The following is a 20,279-nucleotide window of genomic DNA, read 5'->3' on the forward strand; positions in this document are numbered from 1 at the left end:
CATCCTAGTAAGATGTAAGTCTCTATTATTAACAGTGTTATATAATGAGACTAGTCATTTCGTAGTTTGGTCTTATACAAACTTCTTTGTATAGAATACCTTCGCTCATATGTCTCCATATGAGTTATTAGGATCAGATCATTTGTAGCACTTTACAACAATTGTAACATCTACAAATCGAGTCGTATTCGTAGTGTCACCAGGATAAGGTACTCAGTCTTATCCATCTACTACAGACCATTTAGATTATCACTTAAACATGATCCACCTGTATGTCTCTACATACATGTTTAAGTTATAGAAGATAACCTTGGATGTTAGTTTAGTGGTTTGTAGGTTAATGCTACTAAATGTGGAATAAAATATCTCATATTTTATTAAATAAATAAATTTGGTTGTACATTACAGTTACAAAATACAAGATCCACGAGATTTAGGGCATCGACCCTAACAAATCACAGGCTGGCAACTTGCAAAACCTTTAATATAAGGCCCTAATGCCATAAACATGTACTCGAAATACACATAATCTTCGAAGCTCTATCTTAAACATTATACATGTATGCTCCATCTTTAATGCTTCCTTGTAAGCACGAGATTTACATTAACCCAGTTGCTATTTGTGGGTCCCATGAATCATTACGACCCCACCGATGATTACATCGAGCTGCTCCTTTACAAGCCCCATGGATTGTGTTGTCGTTGTCCAGTGATAATGTTGATGGTATAGAATTCTCATATAATGGAACATCATCCTCTCGTCAATCAATCTCAAATGATTCGTCGAATTTTCTATCTACAATCGTATGATCACAAATCACATTGTCAAACCCTATATTCCCATTTTCTTCATGCTTCGATTTTAGCATTACAAATAGACTCTACAAAGATTATCTAAAAAAAAGAAGAAAACAAACATCACCATCATTCCTTATGTACTGTGGAGGGGCTTCATAGTCCAGCTTATATTTAACCCTCTTTATGACGTCAAAGTTTGAAAAACTGAATTTGTAACCTCATATGTGTCAAATTTAAGTTATTCGTACTTTAATGTAATAGGCAATACAATTTTTGTCAACTTACCTCCAATATATGAACTTTGGTTCCCATTCTAGTCACCTTCAAATAGAACGAGTAGGAATTTATTTGTCATCCTACAAGCAATAAAATATCAATCAAACGTTGTACAAGCAAGAGAATATCAGTCTAATACACACTTTCTTTATTTGTCTTGCTCTTGTTCTCTATCTTGTGCTTCATCTATCGCTATCTCGTTATGGTTATAACCACACCCCTCTCAATCTCGCTCTCGCTTTTGATCTCATTTTCTCCCGATGTCTCTCGCGCTTTCTCTCGCTCCCACTTCCCTTGTTCACTGTCTTGTCCTTTCACCCACTCTTGCTCTTTGTTTAGAATGTAATAAACTGTCAATAGCAGATACAAGTATGTAATGTTCTTTGTGTACCTATTTGAAAATACGCCGCTCCAAAAAAATGTCGTCCAAGGAAGGCTGTTCAAGAAAACACCATTCAAGATAACGTCATTCAAGAAACACCATTGAAATGAACTATTCTAGTTCTCAAGGTTTAAAGAAAATATTTGCATAAATGCATGTTTAGGGTATTGTTGATTTAAAGGTGGAACAAATGATTTCGTGAAATTGCCAAATGAGTCATACACCAATAATCAAATCATCACACAGATCGAGAGTAAAGAACAAAGAGCGAGAGAGCGAGATGGGCATCATTCGTAATCTACAAGGGATGTGACGTCAGTACAAGGTCATTACTAGTAGTGCCAAAATTTACAATTTAGGTAGAAGTAATAATTGTTTTACCCCTTTCAGCCTCTTCAACGGTAAGATCAAGATGGACCTAATTTATTGAGGAAGGTAGGGTATAATTGTCCATAGCAGGACATTTTAGCTTGGGCCATTTTAACAAATTTGATTTACGAAAAAAGCATTTTAACAAAATAAAGAAAAAAGAAAAAAAAGAAAAGAAAAAAAAAAAGTGAAAAAACAGAGCGATCGGCAAACGATCGACCTTCAAATGACACCGATTCACCGGCTTCAATCGACGTAGAATTGCCACTCTGCACACTGTAGCTGCTCACTTCTTCTCGATTTCTGCTCGCACTCTACAATGGTGAAGACTTACGTGAGAGAGAATGTGCCTCTCTCTCGTTTTGGTGTCTTGGTAGCTCAGCTAGAATCCATTGTCGCCTCCGCTGCTCAACAACCTCCGGATCCCCTTCTCTGCTTCGATCTTCTATCCGATCTCATTTCCGCCATCGACGAAGAGCCCAAGGTCCACTCTTTTAATTTCGCTGCATTTTCATTTAGCTAATTAGCATCCATCTTGTCCTCTTTCGAACATGTTCTACTGGTTTTGAACTGCCAACTTTTATATTAACAAGACACGATATTGAATTCTGCGATGTTACGCCGATTTCGATGAATTTGATATCGGATATGGAATTATTCTGTGTAGTCAGTTTTATTGTGACGTTGTAAGAAGCTTTAGCATCGAAGGATAGTTAGTTAGTTAATTAGTTGTTTGTTGTTTTAAATTGTTAGCTTTGTTTGTAATTCTGTTATAAATACAGAACTTATACTTCGTTTTTCCCTATAAATAAAGACCATCTCCCCTCATTTAGAGGTAGAGATTCATTTCATTCAAATCTAGTATTTGGTATTACACCATATCGGCATATGTTTCTGCTCTTTTCATCATTGTTTCCATCTTGGATTGTCCACGGGTGGGAATATTTGTCTTCATTTGGTATGTGGCTATGAAGTTTTAATTTGCTTCCGTGCTAACGAGGGTTATATAGCTCCCGTCATGTAATTGTTATTCAGCATTGTACGACTTGGAGAATAAAGGAGACCGTCACAGAAAAGCACAGAGCACAAGGACCTCCGTAGATATTTAAAGAAGAAAATACAGTCACACGTATTGCTTACAATGGATAGTATATAACAGATAAGAGTACAAAGATAAAAGATACAATGAGTAAAGTAAAGTGAGAGAAAAAGCACGTTGAATAATATCCCAAACATCCCCTGCAAGTGATCTAACCATCACGAGCTTAACTTTTAGACTATGGAATTAAGGAGAAGGAAGCGCTTTAGTCATAACACGAGTTAGCCAATGAACAAATGGAACAAATTTGTCACAAAGCTGCTTGTGAACTATCTCTTGGCGAATGAAATGGTGGTCAATTTCAATGTGTTTGGTTCAACTAGATCATAGGGTTAGCAGCCAAATAAGTAGCACTAAAATTATTTACAAAGCAAAAGTGGAGGAGGAAGATTACGCATGTGAATCTCAAACATAATAGATTAGACCCACATTAATTCAGTAGCAACATTGGACATTCCACGACCCTTCAACTGTGCTTGAACGAGACAGCATATTTTGTTTTGAAGAACACCATGAAATCAAGATAGAACCAAAAACATGTAGATGTGTAGTCATTGGAACATGGAGGAAATGACAAAGTTCATTGAAACAAATCTAAAGCCGAGTAAGGGTACAATACTGCTAAATGCCCACCAAGTTGAGGTATTCGGTTCCATTTGCCAAAGACTCTCCATCGTGTAAGGGAAACCACTAAAGTTTTCCTGGGTTAGAAGATCATTAATGTATTTGACAAATGCATAGAGTTTCCATCATGGACAACTTACACAGAAAAAAAAGGATAGATTACCAAGGTCTTTTAGATATAAATATTGATTTAAATCTGTAATAAACTACTGAACAAGAGAAGAATTGCTCCTAGTAACAATAATATCATCGGCATATATGAGTAAGACAACAACAGAACCACCATCCTTGAGGATAAACATAGATGAATCAGCTTTGACATCAAGAAAAGCCGGCCGAATCAGGCTCTAGGACTTTGCTTAAAACCGTAGAGAGCCTTGCAAAGGAGAATCACATGATTAGGATAATTAGAACCGATGAGACCAGTAGGCTACTGTATGAAAATCTCTGGTGAGAATAAAGGGGACAATCATAGAAAATGAGAGCAATGCTTGATACAAAGCACAGTGATCATTGACCTTCATAGATCTTTAAAGAAGAAGATACAGCCATATCTTGCTTACAATGGTTAGCAAATTACATGAAAGGAATGGTAAAAAGATAAAAGATACAATGAATAAAACGAGAGAAAAGCACAGAAAATCATATCCTAACAAGCAGCTCTTTTTTCAGTTTGATTAAAGTTCCAAAGCATGCAAGTTTGGTGGATAATTATGTGATAAGATTAACTTCAGCGCACTGAACTACTTTAAACAGACCCTATAAATTCCTCCAATAGTGCAATTCAATTAAGTTTAGTGCCATTTCCAAGCTAATGATACAAGAGAGTTTTTCCATAGTTAACATAAGAGTGCTTTCATAGCTACACTGCTACAGTATCTTCTTTAATCTGGAAACGGTTCAATTTGAACATTTTTAGTCTCTCTGTCAAGTCATATGCTAACATTACAGTATATTCCTTAACTGGAAATGACACTGTTCAAACATTTTTTATGTCTGTTAAGTTATATCCTAACATTTCAGAATTAAAATGTCTGGAGTGTGAGTGTGTGTGTGTTGTGTTTTGAAATAAATAAATATATAAATAATTTTATTCTATTTGGCAAGGGCGATTATTTAATTTTTGAAATGAACATTACAAATTTCAGGAATCTATACTGTTGTGGCAAAGAAAATGCGAGGAAGCACTCTATTCTCTACTCAGTCTTGGTGCCAGACGACCAGTGCGTCATCTCGCATCAGTAGTAATGGCAAGAATTATATCCAAGGGAGATACAATTTCAGTATATTCACGTGTTAGTAGTCTTCAAGGGTTTCTGTCTGATGGGAAAAGGAACGAACCTCATAAGATTGCTGGTTTGTTACGGAAGCTTGAACTTGATTAATCTTAGATAATCACCAATAGGAGTGTGTTTCATGTGCACATGTTCGAGTGTACGTTTTACGGTAGAAAGTGTTGCATAAAATAAAAAGAGAAACTCTCTCCTTAATTATGTATTTTTTTCTTCATCAAAAATGTTATTTAGTACCTGTATTTCTTGCCTTTTGGAAGGGTTGGTGCCTTGCGATTTTTTTTTGTTTTGTTTTTTTAGAGTAGTTTATGCTATATTTTGTTCAGTTGAAGCTTTGTAAAAATTTAATTTTTATCAAAAAGTTTGTTTTGTTTTGTTTAATTCTTTTAATTTCTTAATAAAAACTTATTTTAAAGGAAAGAATGCAGTTTCACCTAACTATCTTCAGAAGAATGCAGTTTCACCTAACTATCTTCAGACTACCTTATTTGATGGCTATTATTCTCTGCTGAAGAGTTCAAATTAATATAATTATATATTCTTTGAAATTTTGATCCGTTAATCTTGTATGTCCTTTTATTTCGGTTTTATCTATTCTCAAAGAGATATATTTGTATTATCATTCTTATAAAGATTTATATTTCAGAGTAGACATAATAGCAAATTTCTTCATGGATTTGGGCTTCTTAATCATTTCATTTCCTTGAAAGAAAATTTCCTCTAATCTTGTACTTAAGAGTTTTCCATGGGAATGCCCCCAAGCCGTGCCAGATTTATGCTTCATATCTTTAGAGATTCTTAACTCTTTCTTTACATAGCATGTCATGTTTTATTACATCTTATCTTTATAGGCATTGCCCAATGTTTGGGAGAATTATATCAGCACTTTGGGAGAAGAATCACTTCTGGTTTGCTTGAGACAACCATTATTGCTGCCAAGCTTATCAGATTTAATGAGGTTCCCATTGATTCCCATTGTCACCTGTCTTTAACGTGATATTTTTCTAGTATTCTCACAAACTTGTGCTTATAATTACAGCGAGCCTGTTTTGTATTCGTTTAACTTGATTATGTTGGAGCTTGAACTCTTTTTCTTTTATTTATTTATTAATTATTTTTTGTAAACTTTTTCTTTTTGGGATGTATGAGTACTTGTCTCTCGTAATTTTCCCTTTCCACATAAATTCATCAAATTTTGTAGAGTTGAAGCTGTCAGGTGCTGTGTTTTCATTGCGTACATGCTTAAACATTGTAGACTTGCAAGGAACTTCTTGGTGTACATTGGTCTGGACACACCATAATATTAATTATTGATTTTGTCTTGCTTCATAAAGCAATTTAGGAGTAATAATTGGGGATTTCCTTAACTTTTGGGCTTCTTCCTTTAATTAGTTATAACACAGACAACCGTTCTATTTGTCTCTATTGTTTTCAAATGCCACATTGAATTTTTGTTTACGTTGAATTGGAAGGCACCAAGGAGCCTCTTTTTAGTAGTTTTTGGAATAATTTTGTTCACTTCCGTTGACTTTTGAATTTAGTCCAAGGATCACACTCCCTTTTTTTTTGTTTGTTTGTTTTTTTGGGACTATGAGAGTTGTGAGGCTGTCTTTTTGTTTGTTTCTAATGAAAACTCAAAAATGGTCTGTTTTTCGTCGAAGTATCTCCCATTTTGTTTATGTTTAGTTATTTATTGCTTAAGGATTATCTGTGTGCCAAATATCAGGATTTTGTGAGACTAGAAGCTCTGCGTTTGCTTCAGAATGCTTTAGAAGGATCAGGGGGTACTGCAGCTGCTTCAGCATACACTGAAGCATTTCGTCTGATTACTCGTGTGGGAATTGGTGATAAATCATTCATTGTTAGAATAGCAGCAGCGAGATGTCTGAAGGCATTTGCCAACATTGGAGGACCGGGGTTGGGGATTGGAGAACTTGATAATTCAGCCTCCTTTTGTGTTAAGGTAGTCATTTTATTCTTGTCGTCATATGTTTGTTCTTTGTTTTTACTGATTATGACAGCATCAATACTGTGGTTTTTCATTTACAGAAAACAATAGAGGAAACTCCATAGGTTAGTTAAAAAGGGGATAGGACTGTTTAGATATGTTATGTTTTCTTTGTTAACATTGTGTCATGGAGTACTAGTCATTTTTCATTCTCCTAATGAAAAGTGTGGTATTTTTTTTTTAGTGATTATATTTCCAATAAACTTCAAGAAGAATTTCTTTAACTATTAGATAAAGTTGTTATGGATGCTCATTAGCTGCAACAAAGCTGGTACACATGCTACAGTTATTTTTGTATGCATGGCTGTCTGCAAAGAGCTCTAGATAGTGCTCCTGGATAATCTATTAGGTAGGTGGCTAAAGGAAAAGCTGGGATTATTTGGAAGAGTACTACTATAAGAGCTATACTTTACATAATTTGAATAGAAACCAACAATAGAATTTTCAAAGCGACTAGTAAAGAGTTTTGTTATTTTTGGAAGGTTGTATGGCACACCACATCTTATACATTTTCTTTGTTGCCGGTTAGTGTTGTGCTTTTTTTATGAACTCCCCTGTTTGTTACTTTTGGGAGGTTGAATGGCAGACCTCTTCTCGGACCAACCTCCTCAATTTCCGGTAGTGTTGAGCTTCTTTCATAGACTCCCCCTTTTGAGGTCTTTCTGAATGTGAGTTTCTATGGGGAAGGTAGTAGTCGATAGGAAATCTTTGTCCTGTGCAAGTGTGGGATTGGTAGGAGGGTTTCTATTGAGGAGCGTCGAGGCTTGAAGGTGAGTAAATTGGAGTTGGAGCTTGAAGTAGCAGCCTGGTTGCGGGATTGCTTGCAAGCAGTGCTAGATTCGCGGAAATCGAAAGGGTTTTGGAGAAGACGACGTTTAAACGGAGCAATCATTTTCTTTCAAGTACTCTCTAACTTAGGAGGTGTATTGGCTCTGGTCTCGTTAGAATCCTTCAAAGGAAGGAAAGCTCGTATTTTCATCGCAGAAGGTTTTCACAGAAGAGGGTGGAGGCTCTTAGTTGATGAGTTATTGAATCTCTTACCCTCTCCACCCTCAAAAGAGTCCTTTAGCAACTAGCATCTGCCCAAAGACCCGTTGAACTTCATAGGGGCTAGTGAAAGTGAGAGAGCCAAAGAGAGAATTGTTACCCGAGTTGCTGTTGGGAAGATGCAAGGAAAAGGAATCGGTTGTTACTTTTGTGTTACTGCAAATTTGCCTTTGACTATTCTATAGCGGTGTTGTTTGAGAGATCAAATAATGAGGTAAGCCGGGAGTTGGTTAGTAAGTTGTTGATTGAGGGAGGAAATCAACATTCTAGCTTCGACCATTTTGCTCTAATCTGGCTGTTTTCCTTTGTGACAGTTAGGAGATGGTTAAAGATTTTATGGCTCGTGGATCAACTCTTCTTTCAGAAGGTATAGTAGACTTAGAGTGGGATTTTCGTGTGGTTGCAGAAGGTAGACAGGTGGCTTTCGCAAGGGGGTGGGTTACAGTCCTGGACGTTCCTCCGTTTTTAAGATCTAATAGCTTTTTCTCCGAGCTGGCTCTATGGTGTGGTGGTCTAGCTGAGGAGGAAGCCATGGAAGTTTTAGATCAGGGAGCTTTGTGGGAGGAGGATGTATATTTTCAAGCTAGGGAATGAGAACGACTTTATTCAGGTGATGTGCTTTGTCAACTATGAAGACTTCTCCTTTCCGATCAGATTTTTCGTTGGTGGGAGGTGTGAGGAAGAGCCTCCGGTGGCTCGGCGAGTCTCCCAAGGAAATTAGGGAAAGTACGACTGAGTTTGTTCTCTTTTCAGCAGCTGTGTCAGTTGTCTCGGGAAAGGGGCTCAATGGGAAACTTGAAGAGAAAGGAGGTAGGTCGGTTGCAGAAAGGTGGGCCTAGTATCGCGGTTGGGCCCTCATTAGTAGCTGATTGGCCAAAGGTTGGCCCTCGACAAAGAACAAAGGGAAAGAATTCAGAGGCTCAGAAAGGAAATTGATGGAGAGGATGAAGTTAAGTCTGGTTTTCCAAGGTATTAAAGGGAAGCTGATTGTGGCCTAGCCAACTTGAAGGTTAAGGTCTGGTAAGGAGGCAGTTGGGGAAGTTGTTGCTTTGGCCCACGGAGCGACAAAAGGATTTCCCAAGGAGCTAATGGGTAGGGAGCCGAAACACAAAAAGTGTTTTTCATTTAAATACTTTTTATAAAAAATTTTGAAATAAGAACACTCATGCATTTGATTACATTTTCTCAAAAGTGTTTATACATAAGTTTGTTTGATTTTAAATACACTCAAAGTGTTTATATTAATGTCAAATTACTATAAAAGAAGATTATTAAACTGATTGTTGAAGTTGGTCGCTAGAGGCGATTGCCAGAGTTGGCCACAGGAGGTAGTTGTCAGAGCTAGTCGTCAGAGGTGGTCTTCGCTGGAGTTGGCCGCCCGCAAGGGAGTAATTGGAAACATTGGAGGGAGGGTGAATTGATTATTTTAAAATATTGAGTAGTAGATAGTGCTACTGTAGCAATATGGGGGTTAAAACAACCCTTACCCCTCCCATTTTCTTAATACATTCCCCAAACATTTAAGCCCACTCAACTCGTTCCAAATTGGAACCCCAAAATAACCCTTTAAGTTTTATTTATTTATTTATTTTTAAATAGGGTTTGTTTACTCCTTTATGGTAACTTGTCCACCATCAATGAAAAGTTCTCTGTCTTCTAGAATATATACTGCCAGTATCTTCCAATCTTCCACATCTACAATGTTCTAATTATCTTCCCAAATGATCCGGTTGAATCAAACAGGCCCTGGAGGATCCAATTTCATCTGTTCGGGATGCATTTGCTGAAGCTTTGGGTTTGTTACTGGCACTTGGAATGAATCCTGAAGCTCAGGTACATAAGTTATTTGTTATGTAATAATCTTGCTGTTTCTGACCAATTTATCTCGTATGTGTAACTATTATTGTCTTTAAAGATTTAATTAAGTTTATGTCCTACTAGGTTCAACCAAGGGGAAAAGGTCCATTCCCTCCAGCAAAGAAACTAGAAGGCGGTTTACATCGGCATCTATCTTTGCCATTCAGTAAAGGTATGGGGGTTACTTATTTATATGTTGTGTGGCTTGCTTGTTATTTATTACTTTCCATGTTGAGGTCCATGAAAATTAGAATAGTAAGTCTATTTTTCTTCTCAGAATAGAAATAATATCATTGAGTTAATAAGGTGGAAATCTTAATCATGAAATCCCCATGGATTGTTTCCTCTGCAAAAGTGGTGTGTCCTTTGCTAAATTAAAAAATATTGTGGAGACCATGAATCCATGATGCACCCTTTCAGAAATTGCCAATTTGCTCAAAACTAGTGGAAGAAGTTCCTCTTGGCTTTCAGGCAGCACGTTTTCTTCTCAAATGACACTATTCTTTTTGCTTGAAACGATCATCATGGGTCATCCTTTCACTAAAGAAAAGGAAGTTTGATGGATATATATTAAAAAAGCGTTCCTGTGGTCTGTTTGGCAAAGGACACACCAATTTGGCGAAGTAAAATGCCATGGAGCCCTACTCTGTAAAACATCAGTTTGGGGCACCCATGACTAAGTTCCCAAATTAATTTTTTATCATCTTTTGGAAGGACCCATTTCACACTTGCAAGTATTTCTTCTCTTTATAGTCGATGGTTGTTTTTCTTTCTAATTTTGCCCATTGAGTAGATGAATATACTTAATTGCCTGTTTTGCATAATGAGTCATGTTGCAGCAAATGGACCAAGGTTGAAGGAAATTCGTGTTAGCCTTACATTATCTTGGGTGTTCTTTTTGCAGGTTTGTGCTTTCTATTATCTATTGTAGTAGATCTTTTTCCTTTGTTCCCTTCGCTTCTGTTTGAGATATTATAGCTTTTGAATGTTGTGGTTTTGGAAGACTATTTCATAATAATTAAATTCTTAGATGTTTGGAAGCTTTATGTTAAATCTTATTCAAGTATACTCTTCAATGTCTTCATTTAACTTTTCACCCATGTTTTCATATCTTGCGCCTTTTCATGTAGTATAATTTGTTGCTCTTTTTAAGATGTTTTACCATGAATCTAGATTTCCCTTCAGTGTAGGTTTGAGTTGAATTTCTTTGCTGTCTTATTTTGCACTGATAATGTTGGTTTTACTTCCTCTTCTATGTTGAATTTTGACTATAGATTTGATGTATTTGTCAATTATACTTACATATATTTTATGGATCTATTTACACCATAAAATGTCTTGTAGGCCATTCGTCTCAGATATTTACATCCAGATACCGGACTCCAAGACTTTGCGCTGCAGGTTATGGAAGTACTTCGTGCTGATACTTCTGTAGATGCCCATGCATTGGTAATTGCCAAACTTTATTTTATATATAATATCCATAATTATTACTTTTAGACCTTGGCTACGTCGTATGCCCAGGTGGAAGTTCTCTCCCCTAATTTTTTTTTTTCCTTTGGTAATGAACATCAACAATTTATCAGAGAAATCAATTTACTACTCCAATGAGGACAACGAAAATTTGAGGTCTCAGTAGAACATCCGTCATATCGTGTCTTTTTCACCTCTCGTCCTTTAAAAATGCGTTGTACCGGACTTCTTAGTTTTGTTAGGAAGTTTCTTCTCCTTTTTGTTTTGGTTCCGTCACCCTTTGTCCGATAGGGAAGTGATGGTGTGGCCTCGTTGTTGTCCTTGATTGAGTCGGTTGTTTTTAGACAGGGGAGGAATGATTTTAGGGTGTGGAGTCTCGATCTTTTGGAAGGATTCTTGTGTAACTCTTTCTTTCGTAGGCTTATGGATCCTTCTCCCTTAGGTGAATTGGTCTTCTTTGCGCTTTTAAGTACAATAATTGTGGGAATTAGAGATCAAAACTTCAACCTCTTGAGTGGAAGGTCACGCCAATTACCATTGAGCTAAATTAAAGATCCCCAGGAAAGTTAAGTTCTTTTCTTGGCAGGTCTTACATGGAAGAGTTAGTACTTTGGACCACTTTGTGTAGAAGATGCCTTCATTAGGGAAGTTGGCTCGTTTTGTTGTATCCTCTGTCAAAAGGCAGAGGAAAACTTGGATCACATTCTCTGGAGATGCGAGTTCGCAAAAGCCTCTGCCCCTGTCCCCCCTCTGCCCCTGTGTACGTATCGAGGTGCTAATGGCTATCAGGTCGATCTTCCACCTACTAGTTGGATACATCCCATCTTCAACGTTCCTGATTTTCATTATTCTCAAGCTCTATATGGTTTTCAGTTAGCTTCTTAAACTCGAGAGAAGTTTTATTTCTGGATGGAATTATGATGAGTTCATCTAGTCTTGTTTCAGTAGTCTTATTCTCGGTATTTGTTTTTGGTGTTTCAGTTAGACAGTAACTTTAGTTCATACTTCATAGTTTACCGGTTACCTTTTGGGTTTACCAGCTTAGCTTCTTCTTATAAGTAAAATTTCTTTTGGATTATTCAACTTACCAGATTCATTAATAGAGAACCTTCCTCCATTTTGTCTACGTCACTGACTTCTTTTATTTCTGTTTGCTGTAGGCTTGTGTGCTCTATATTCTTAGGGTTGGCATTACTGATCAGATGACAGAACCCACCCAAAGGAACTTCTTGGTTTTTCTTGGAAAGCAGGTTGCAAAATTTATTTGAATATAGTTTAGTTTTGGTGCTGACTGCAGAGTAGTTCGAACTTCTCGTCTAGACCAAATATCATATTGGTTATGTGTAATTATATTTTTAATGGGACAATTTTCTGGAAATTTGACAGCTGCAATCCGAAGATGCTAGCCCTTCAATGAAGATTGCTTGTTTGCGTACTTTGTCTTATACTCTGAAAACTCTGGGAGAGGTAAGGTACAATTGTATTTTTGAAGGATTAATTTTTTAATGAAAGAAAAGGAGAAATGACTTTCAGTGAAATTATTTCGTACTGATAAGGGTGTAAGTTTTATGGCCATTCCAACGGCTTTATTTATATACTATTTGCGCTAGTTGAAGGAGCACTTTGTTTGTAATTTTTCTTTGGGTGGGGCTTTGCTCTCATCCCCTCTTTGCGATTTCATATTATTTATGAAATTGTTTCCTACAAAGAAAACATGATTTGAGCCAAATCAAAGAGTTTTCCAAGACAAGCATCTCCTTGGGCTAGATTGCTTTGAATCTGCTCGTTTAAAGGCTTCCTCATGGTTTTCTTTATCCAAGCAGTCTGTGCAAGACATTTGACTCAACTCGGCTGCTTTGTTTATCCATCCTAGCATTTGAATCTTGATTGATAATCTTGGCTTTTTTATTTACTTAATTTGATATGCATTCTGTTATGTTTTTACTTCCACTCTTTTATGGAGTTTGAGCTTTAGCCTCTATCAATGAAAAGTTTGTATCTTTAGAAAAGAAAATAGATTTGAGCCTTATCACAGATTTGCCAGTTTTAGTTTACACTTCTACTTTTAGGGGCCGTTTGGCCCGCCTTCTTAAGTTGGTGTAAACAACTCAACTTCAATAGTAGGCACTATTGAAGTTGCACATTTATCAAGTAACTCCATCTTCCCAATTTTTTTTTTACTTTTCACATTTATCGAAAAACTCCATCTTCTCCTCTATCTTTACTTTTCACATTTATTGAGTAACTCCATCTTCCCCACTTAATCTACTTTTTACACTTAGTGAGGAACTCTATCTTACAACTTCACACCCCAAACACTAACTCATCAACTCCAACATATTAACCTTGGATTTATTAACTCCACTCAGTGGGCCAGACGCACCCTTACCGTGCACTTATCCCTCTTTTTTCTTCTTTCTCCACAAGTGATAGAACTTTTCATTAATGAAATGAAAAGAGGCTAATGGTCAAAAGAAACAAACTCCATGCCTTTTGCATATCATGAATTAGGACTTTACTTGTGCCGAATGAGAAGTTGGTCAGACATTGCTTGATTATTTATATGTAGGTCCCGTCCGAGTTTAAGGAAGTACTTGACAACACAGTTGTTGCTGCAGTTTCTCATTCTTCACAACTTGTAAGTTCTATATTTTGTTTGTAGTTTCCAGTCTGAACATCCTGTTTCTATGCTTACCTGATTTAAATTATTTATTTGCTTAGTGATCGTGGAATAACCTTCATGCTACACCTATTTTTCTCTCCTTGATTTTGCCGAAACTTCTATGATATTGGCTTAGTTTAGATAACTCTTGTGCAGTAAGCTACGCTGGTTTGTGTCATTGTGAGACCAAAATACTGAAGAATCCACTACATCCATACATTAGAGTTCAATATATATAGGCATTCAATACATGAAAACCCTAAACTAAGAATTATAAAATGGCAGTAAAAGACAAAAGACTAATAAACTCCTATATCTACTCATGTATACTATAACATTGCGTCATTTGACAGAAACTTTTAGTTCTGATTACACCTTTTTAAGCTGATTCTTTGAATTTCTCTTTAGAACACACTGTTGTGCCATTTATGATTTGGCTATTTTACAGTATAATCATTATTTAGCTTTCATTATCCCTAAATATTATTAGGCAACTGCACCTGATACTGCAAGGCATTCTTCTTGTTCTTTTTTGGTTGGATAAAAGATAATGTTCTCCCCCACTCGCGGCGGAAGGAAACTTATCTTTTTATTGAAATGATGAAAAGAGACTGATGCTCAAGATACAAACAAAATACAAGGAAATCAATCAGGAAACCAAAGGATCAGTAGGTGTACTCGGGCATCTCAACTAGGTTGACACCCCCATAGCACCCTCATCATATCCAACAAAGGCTAAAATAAGAGTAGTCTAATGAAGCAATACAATCTAAATGTTGCAACCGAACAAAATATAGAACTAGGCTATAGAAATCTAAATTACATCAAGAAGCTAAGACAAATAAGAGTACTAAAGAAAGCGAAGCTGCTGTCTTTATTTCTGATGCTTCGATTAATCTTCCAATTGACAAAAAGATTGCCAATTTAAACTTATGTCTTGCAAGGAGTAGGCTTCAAAGCAATTAGAAATGGAGCACCAAAGCGAGGCATTGAGCTTTGCTGCCTCAAAGCGATTATACCAAGGAGTTTCAATCCCATTGAATATTCTTTGATTTCTTTCAAACTAGATTTCAACCAGCATTGCTTTTACTCCATTAGTCCATAGTAAATTGGAGTATTTCTTCAGAATAGGACCTGAAAGTAGCTGCTGAACATTGCATCTAAAGGAAAAATTAAAGACCCAAGAAGTGTTGAAGCACTTAAGGAATTTCTTCCAGCAGTTGAAGGCAAAACAGCAGTCAAAAAATAAAGGTTGGAGGTCTTCTTCGGCTGATTTACAAAGGACACACCAATTGGGGGAAATAGAAAAGCAAGACAGCTTTTTTTGCAGCACCGATGAACAATTTAGGGTTCCAAACAGCATTATCCAAACAGTTATATTAACCCTTCGAGGGCTGTTAGACTTCCATAGACTCTTGTGATAACAAACATAATAAAATAAGAGGCAAATCCTTTTACAACAAACAAGCCAAATAAAACAAGAGAAGGCCAAACTCTAAGCGATATCAAACTAAAACCCAAGAAAGTGACTAATCTTGAAAGACTTGAAGAATTCTTCCTAAGCGAAACTCCTCAAGGTAATCTATTTCTGCAAGTGAACAAAACAACTGAGGAAAATCTTCTAAAATGTCCAACCAAACTGAAAACCGTTGGCCTTAAACAACCTAGCAAACAGCCATTAAAAGTGAAAAAAGGTGGACCGACTCCCAAAAATACTGCACCCACTGAAAAACTTACTAAAAGGCTTCAAAAGGTTCTTCAATTGAATAACTTCTGATGAAAAAAACTGAAGAGTACAAAACAACTTAAAATCAGGCCCCAAGTCCTCGGTAAAATCTTAATTTGTGGTGACTGAGGCTGATTTCTTTCATTTGCAATCCACTGATGTAATAGGATAGGGATATTTTGGTAAAATCAAGTTAATCTTAATTAATCCTTGATTAATTACATTTTAATTACCAAATAATAATAATAATAATAATTATTTTTTATTTTTTTTAAAAAAGGAAATGAGTCTCTTTATTTATTAAGATAATGAAATGAGACAAATGCTCAATCTACCAGAGATACGATAAAAGGAAAGACTAGTTTGTAACCATTTTTAGTTATCTTTTTAGGAATCTTATAGTTCCCTATAAATAGGCCCCCTTGTATTGGAGTAAGCTACGCTGGTTTGTGTCTTTATCTAATATGGTGTTAGGGCACGAGGTCCTATGTTTGATCCCTAGGATGTCATTTCTTCTCCGGTTAATATTGATTTCCACTTGTTGGGCCGTCTAAAAATCTTCAAGTTCACAAGTAAGGGAGAGTATTGAAGTATTGTTATAATTAAACTTTTTGAATGATTAGTGATGTGTCTTTCATTTATTTAATGGAAAATAACATTTTTTGTTAAAAAAATTGCACACTTTTAGTTAATTGCACACATTTGGTTCAGGTACGCATTGAAGCTGCTCTATCATTGTGCACATTGACAGAGGTTGATCCTAACTGTGTTGGTGGGTTATTTTCTTATGGAGTAACTATGCTAACAGCTCTAAGAGAGAATGTTTCATTTGAAAAGGTGCGACTATTTCTTTTCCATATTCTCACCATTTTTTCCTGCATTTATGTATCTTCCTATTGGTTCTGCTAACTATTCAATTCTTCACTCACTACAACTTCAATTTTAATAATTTTCTTGTTTCTTTGCATCTTTAATTTATAGGTTTACTCTCTGTTTTCCCTCTCAATTTTTTGTGTGCCTTCATTCAAAACTTGTTGTTTTTGCATTTGGTAGCATTCTTGGTCTCTTTGTTAGTTTTTCCATTAACCATTAATGGAAAGCTATCAATATGAGCATAGCTCAACAAGCATAAAGCTTGTACTATCAACATAAACTCGTCTTTGAGTTTTAAAAGAAAAAAGAGAATCAAGGCATAAAATAAACTTGTTTAACGGAGTATGGCCAAACCAACCTCTTACATCTTGAAAACAAATGTTATGATCAAAGAGGTAAATCCAAGACGTAAAATTTCCATCATGCTCATTCAAAGCCGTGCGTGGAGGACAAATCACCAAAAAAAACACTTGCAAAGAGAACCCCTAAAAAATCATGTTTTCTTTATCATTTGCTTCAAGTGCTTTGATGTTTTGGTGGTTGATTTCGAACGCAACCAGTGTTTCATTGTTCTTGCTCAATTTTTTGACTTCCACCTTGATGTTTAGAGTTTCGGTGTTCGATACCTCTTTTCCATCTTTTCCGTTGGATTTTTCTTCTTCACTTGAGACTATTTTCTAATCAACATCATCAAATTCTTCTTTTTCTTCTACTTCATCCTTACGATTTTTGCCCCAATCACCTCCATTAACTACATGGGTCTCATCAAAATTTTTCCCAAATTTATCTTCAAGATTTTTGATTTGAAATTTTTCCTATTGTGGTTCCTTTGTTTTTTCTTTAGTCTACAAAATCAATCTGTTCATGAACTCTTGCAAATGACTTGATAATTGATCTATACTTTGAGATATTTTTCCATAAGAACATTGGAGTTCTTTGTTGTTTTCTTTATTTTCTCTAGTGCTACATGATCAAAGTAGTTATTTTGTTGGATTCTTGAATGTGTTTCAATCCCGTAGGTATAAGACTCATTCATTGATTTTCTTGAATAGGAATCAACTTTTCTTGGTCGTGTTTCATAACCAAAATAATAATTTCGGACCTTGAATATTCTTCTTGGCTTGTAAACGTCTATCCTCGATGTTTCTTTAATTTTCTTCTTTCTTTTTTTGAACTCTAAAGGGTTCTCATTGAATATATGTGAGTTGTTTGACAACAAGCATCAACACTCAAAGCTCTCTCTTGTGATCGGCGTCGCCAAGAGTTTCCTGGTATTCAATTGGCCGCAGTCAATGTTGGCTCTAACCGTTGCTTTGAGCCTAAGTAGCCTCAAGGAGTAATTCTTCAAGAGTCAAGATTGTGAATATTTTATTTGAATGATAGTATGTTTCATACAAGGGGGGAAGTGAGGATAAATAGAGAATTAACCCAGAATCTTACCCAATGAAGCCCATTCTTCCTACATAAAAAACTTAACAAAAAGCTGACATGTCACTAATTTTTAAGTAAAAGATATTTTTTTTCTAATTTTTTTAATTATAAAAACTTAAAATATGACCCGATGGGGGAATTCCCTTCTCTCCACACTTCTCCCTCTCCGACCATAGTTCCGACATCTTTCTTCCTTCGATCAATCTTTCAACCTCTTTCATCAAAACCCATTGCCTTAGCTACTTCTAAAAGCATCTCTAAAGGACCTCTCCTCCCTCCCTCTCTTCAATCCAATATCTCTAGCCACCAACATCCACCTCCTTTCCCATCAACCCGTCGTCCCCTACACTTGAAACCCTGGATATTTTGACCATGGAAGTAAAGAGTTGTAAGATGAACAATATTTTTTTTTTGCACACGACGAGAATCTAGCAAATTTATTGTGGAAGATGTTGAAGCAAGGAAACAACTTGTCCTATCAAAATCGCAAATTTTGTGGTTTGTGGAAAATATATCAGATTTGATCAAGAGTTCTCTATCTAGTTTTTCCCTCAGAAATGGAAGGGATGGAAGTAGGGCAACAAAGTGATTCGGGTTACATATCTCTACAGGCTAGATTATGAGGTGCGTTGTTTGGCTATCTTTAGGACGCAAACAATTTTTACAAATATCTGCAGGCGTCTCAACACAAGGATGGCAGACTTTTGCTGAAATACTCAAAAACTTGTTGGAGATGGAGGAATCACCAGAAATTCAATACTCTGTTCTACTGTAGTAAAAACAGAGCTTGGAGGAAGACGTCAAATTCAGTGCCCCTGTTTTGGCACCTGATAAACAGAGCAAACCTTCTTATTGGATTAAAAAAAACTATGACGTTTTGAAGGAAAATTTTAACAACCTCTGGACTGTTTCATGACTATTTGAGTTTTATGATTGGTCAGATATAGCTAACACACTAAAGTTATATTTTGATACAAACGTCATTATCAACCCCCTATCTGCAAAAAACGCTTTAATGAAGTTAGAGTAGGGTAATTTGGAAGAATATTAGATTATATGGGGAAATGGCAGGAATGTGGTTAGTTGTTTCATTTGAAATTTGAAAAATGGAACAAACAAGTGCACAGTCGACCGAATGTGTTAAAGGGATACGGAGGTTGGATATCGATTAGAAATTTTCCATTATACTACTGGAGCAGGCAAATGTTTGAAGCTATTAGGGCCTACTTTGGCGGATTAGAATCTATTGCACTCGAAACTTTGAATTTTGTTAATGTTAAAGACTTTTCCAACCCAATTGACTTAGTACGATTAAAACAAGCTTTGGAAGATGAGGAAATAGATTTCTTTGGGTCAAATCAAGAATGGACCTTTCTAGCTACTCCCTGTAACCACCATAACTCCTCAAGGAACCCTTTTGCATCTTGTTCGAAAAAAAATCAAAGGAATAAATTGATACAGAATTCGTCGGAGAGATCGCTAGAGTGTAGTCACAGGGAATCTCCGACACTTGTTTCTCAACCACAGGCGAAAGTTCATCCCAATAGAAGCCCAATCCAGTTAGGTGTGAACAGAGATGTATTAATGAGGAAAGAGAATTCGGAGGCACCTCGAAAATTAGTTGGAAGTTCGAGGGACGATGCTGGCAAAGGCGCGAAAAGGTGTTTTAAATTTTGTCCGTTGATTGCTATTCGAAGGAAGCCCAAAAGGCTAAGCTTGTCAAAAGCACAACTATATCTGCTGATCACTACTCCCCAATTAATGAAACCATGCCAAAAGTTGTCTCGAAGCCAATACAGAGTGACATTTCTAATTCTAAAGTTGCCAACTCCCGCAGTAAGAACATGAAAGTTAGTGATCATAGTACAATCTTCTATCAGGGACAGAAAGAAGTTGGTAACTTCCAATAGAAGAAAAGTCTCTCTTTGGTGAATCTAAAAGCAAAAAGCAGCACGAGCAAACCATCCTCACATTCCAATAAACGTGCTCATTGGCCGAAGCCATTTCCCAAACCCTTTGCTAAGAGAAGATCTCCCTTTTTAATTCATGGACAACAATTACAAACTCAGATCTTCACAAAGAATGTTGTGTTAAAATTCAGATCCTCGACAGATTCCCAAACAGGTTAGAAAACTCTAATTTACAACAGTGCTCCTTTACTCTCTCAGAATTTATGCTATCTGGCTCAGATTTATCTTTCGTGCAAGGTATTTCAAGTCATTCTTCATCCAAGTCAAGGCAGAGGCTACAAGATTCTGATGAAGAATCAATTGTAAGTGCAAGCAGTTAGGAGATTGAGAACTCGGAGGTAGAAGAAACACGAGAATTCTATCGATTTGAATGAATATGGCAAGGAGATGGA

The 20,279-nt window shown here is 36.3% G+C and overlaps 1 protein-coding gene across 2 annotated transcripts in view; it reads left to right on the forward strand.

The window, feature by feature from the left end:
• Window positions 1-1,951: 1,951 nt before the first annotated feature.
• The window catches only part of LOC120080503 (protein SWEETIE), a 74,867-nt gene continuing 56,539 nt past the window's right edge, over window positions 1,952-20,279 (forward strand). The window contains exons 1-12 of one of the 2 annotated variants that reach the window (XM_039035176.1): window positions 1,952-2,309; window positions 4,697-4,904; window positions 5,692-5,798; window positions 6,567-6,803; window positions 9,639-9,728; window positions 9,837-9,924; window positions 10,592-10,656; window positions 11,097-11,201; window positions 12,386-12,475; window positions 12,612-12,692; window positions 13,795-13,863; window positions 16,325-16,450. In XM_039035176.1, the coding sequence (XP_038891104.1) occupies window positions 2,145-2,309; window positions 4,697-4,904; window positions 5,692-5,798; window positions 6,567-6,803; window positions 9,639-9,728; window positions 9,837-9,924; window positions 10,592-10,656; window positions 11,097-11,201; window positions 12,386-12,475; window positions 12,612-12,692; window positions 13,795-13,863; window positions 16,325-16,450 (1,431 nt within the window). In that variant the 5' untranslated portion in view covers window positions 1,952-2,144. The remainder of the gene's footprint in view (window positions 2,310-4,696; window positions 4,905-5,691; window positions 5,799-6,566; window positions 6,804-9,638; window positions 9,729-9,836; window positions 9,925-10,591; window positions 10,657-11,096; window positions 11,202-12,385; window positions 12,476-12,611; window positions 12,693-13,794; window positions 13,864-16,324; window positions 16,451-20,279) is intronic. The other variant, XM_039035175.1, reaches the window with a different exon arrangement.

This window comes from Benincasa hispida, chromosome 6 (assembly GCF_009727055.1).
Source record: "Benincasa hispida cultivar B227 chromosome 6, ASM972705v1, whole genome shotgun sequence".
Taxonomy (NCBI): domain Eukaryota; kingdom Viridiplantae; phylum Streptophyta; class Magnoliopsida; order Cucurbitales; family Cucurbitaceae; genus Benincasa; species Benincasa hispida.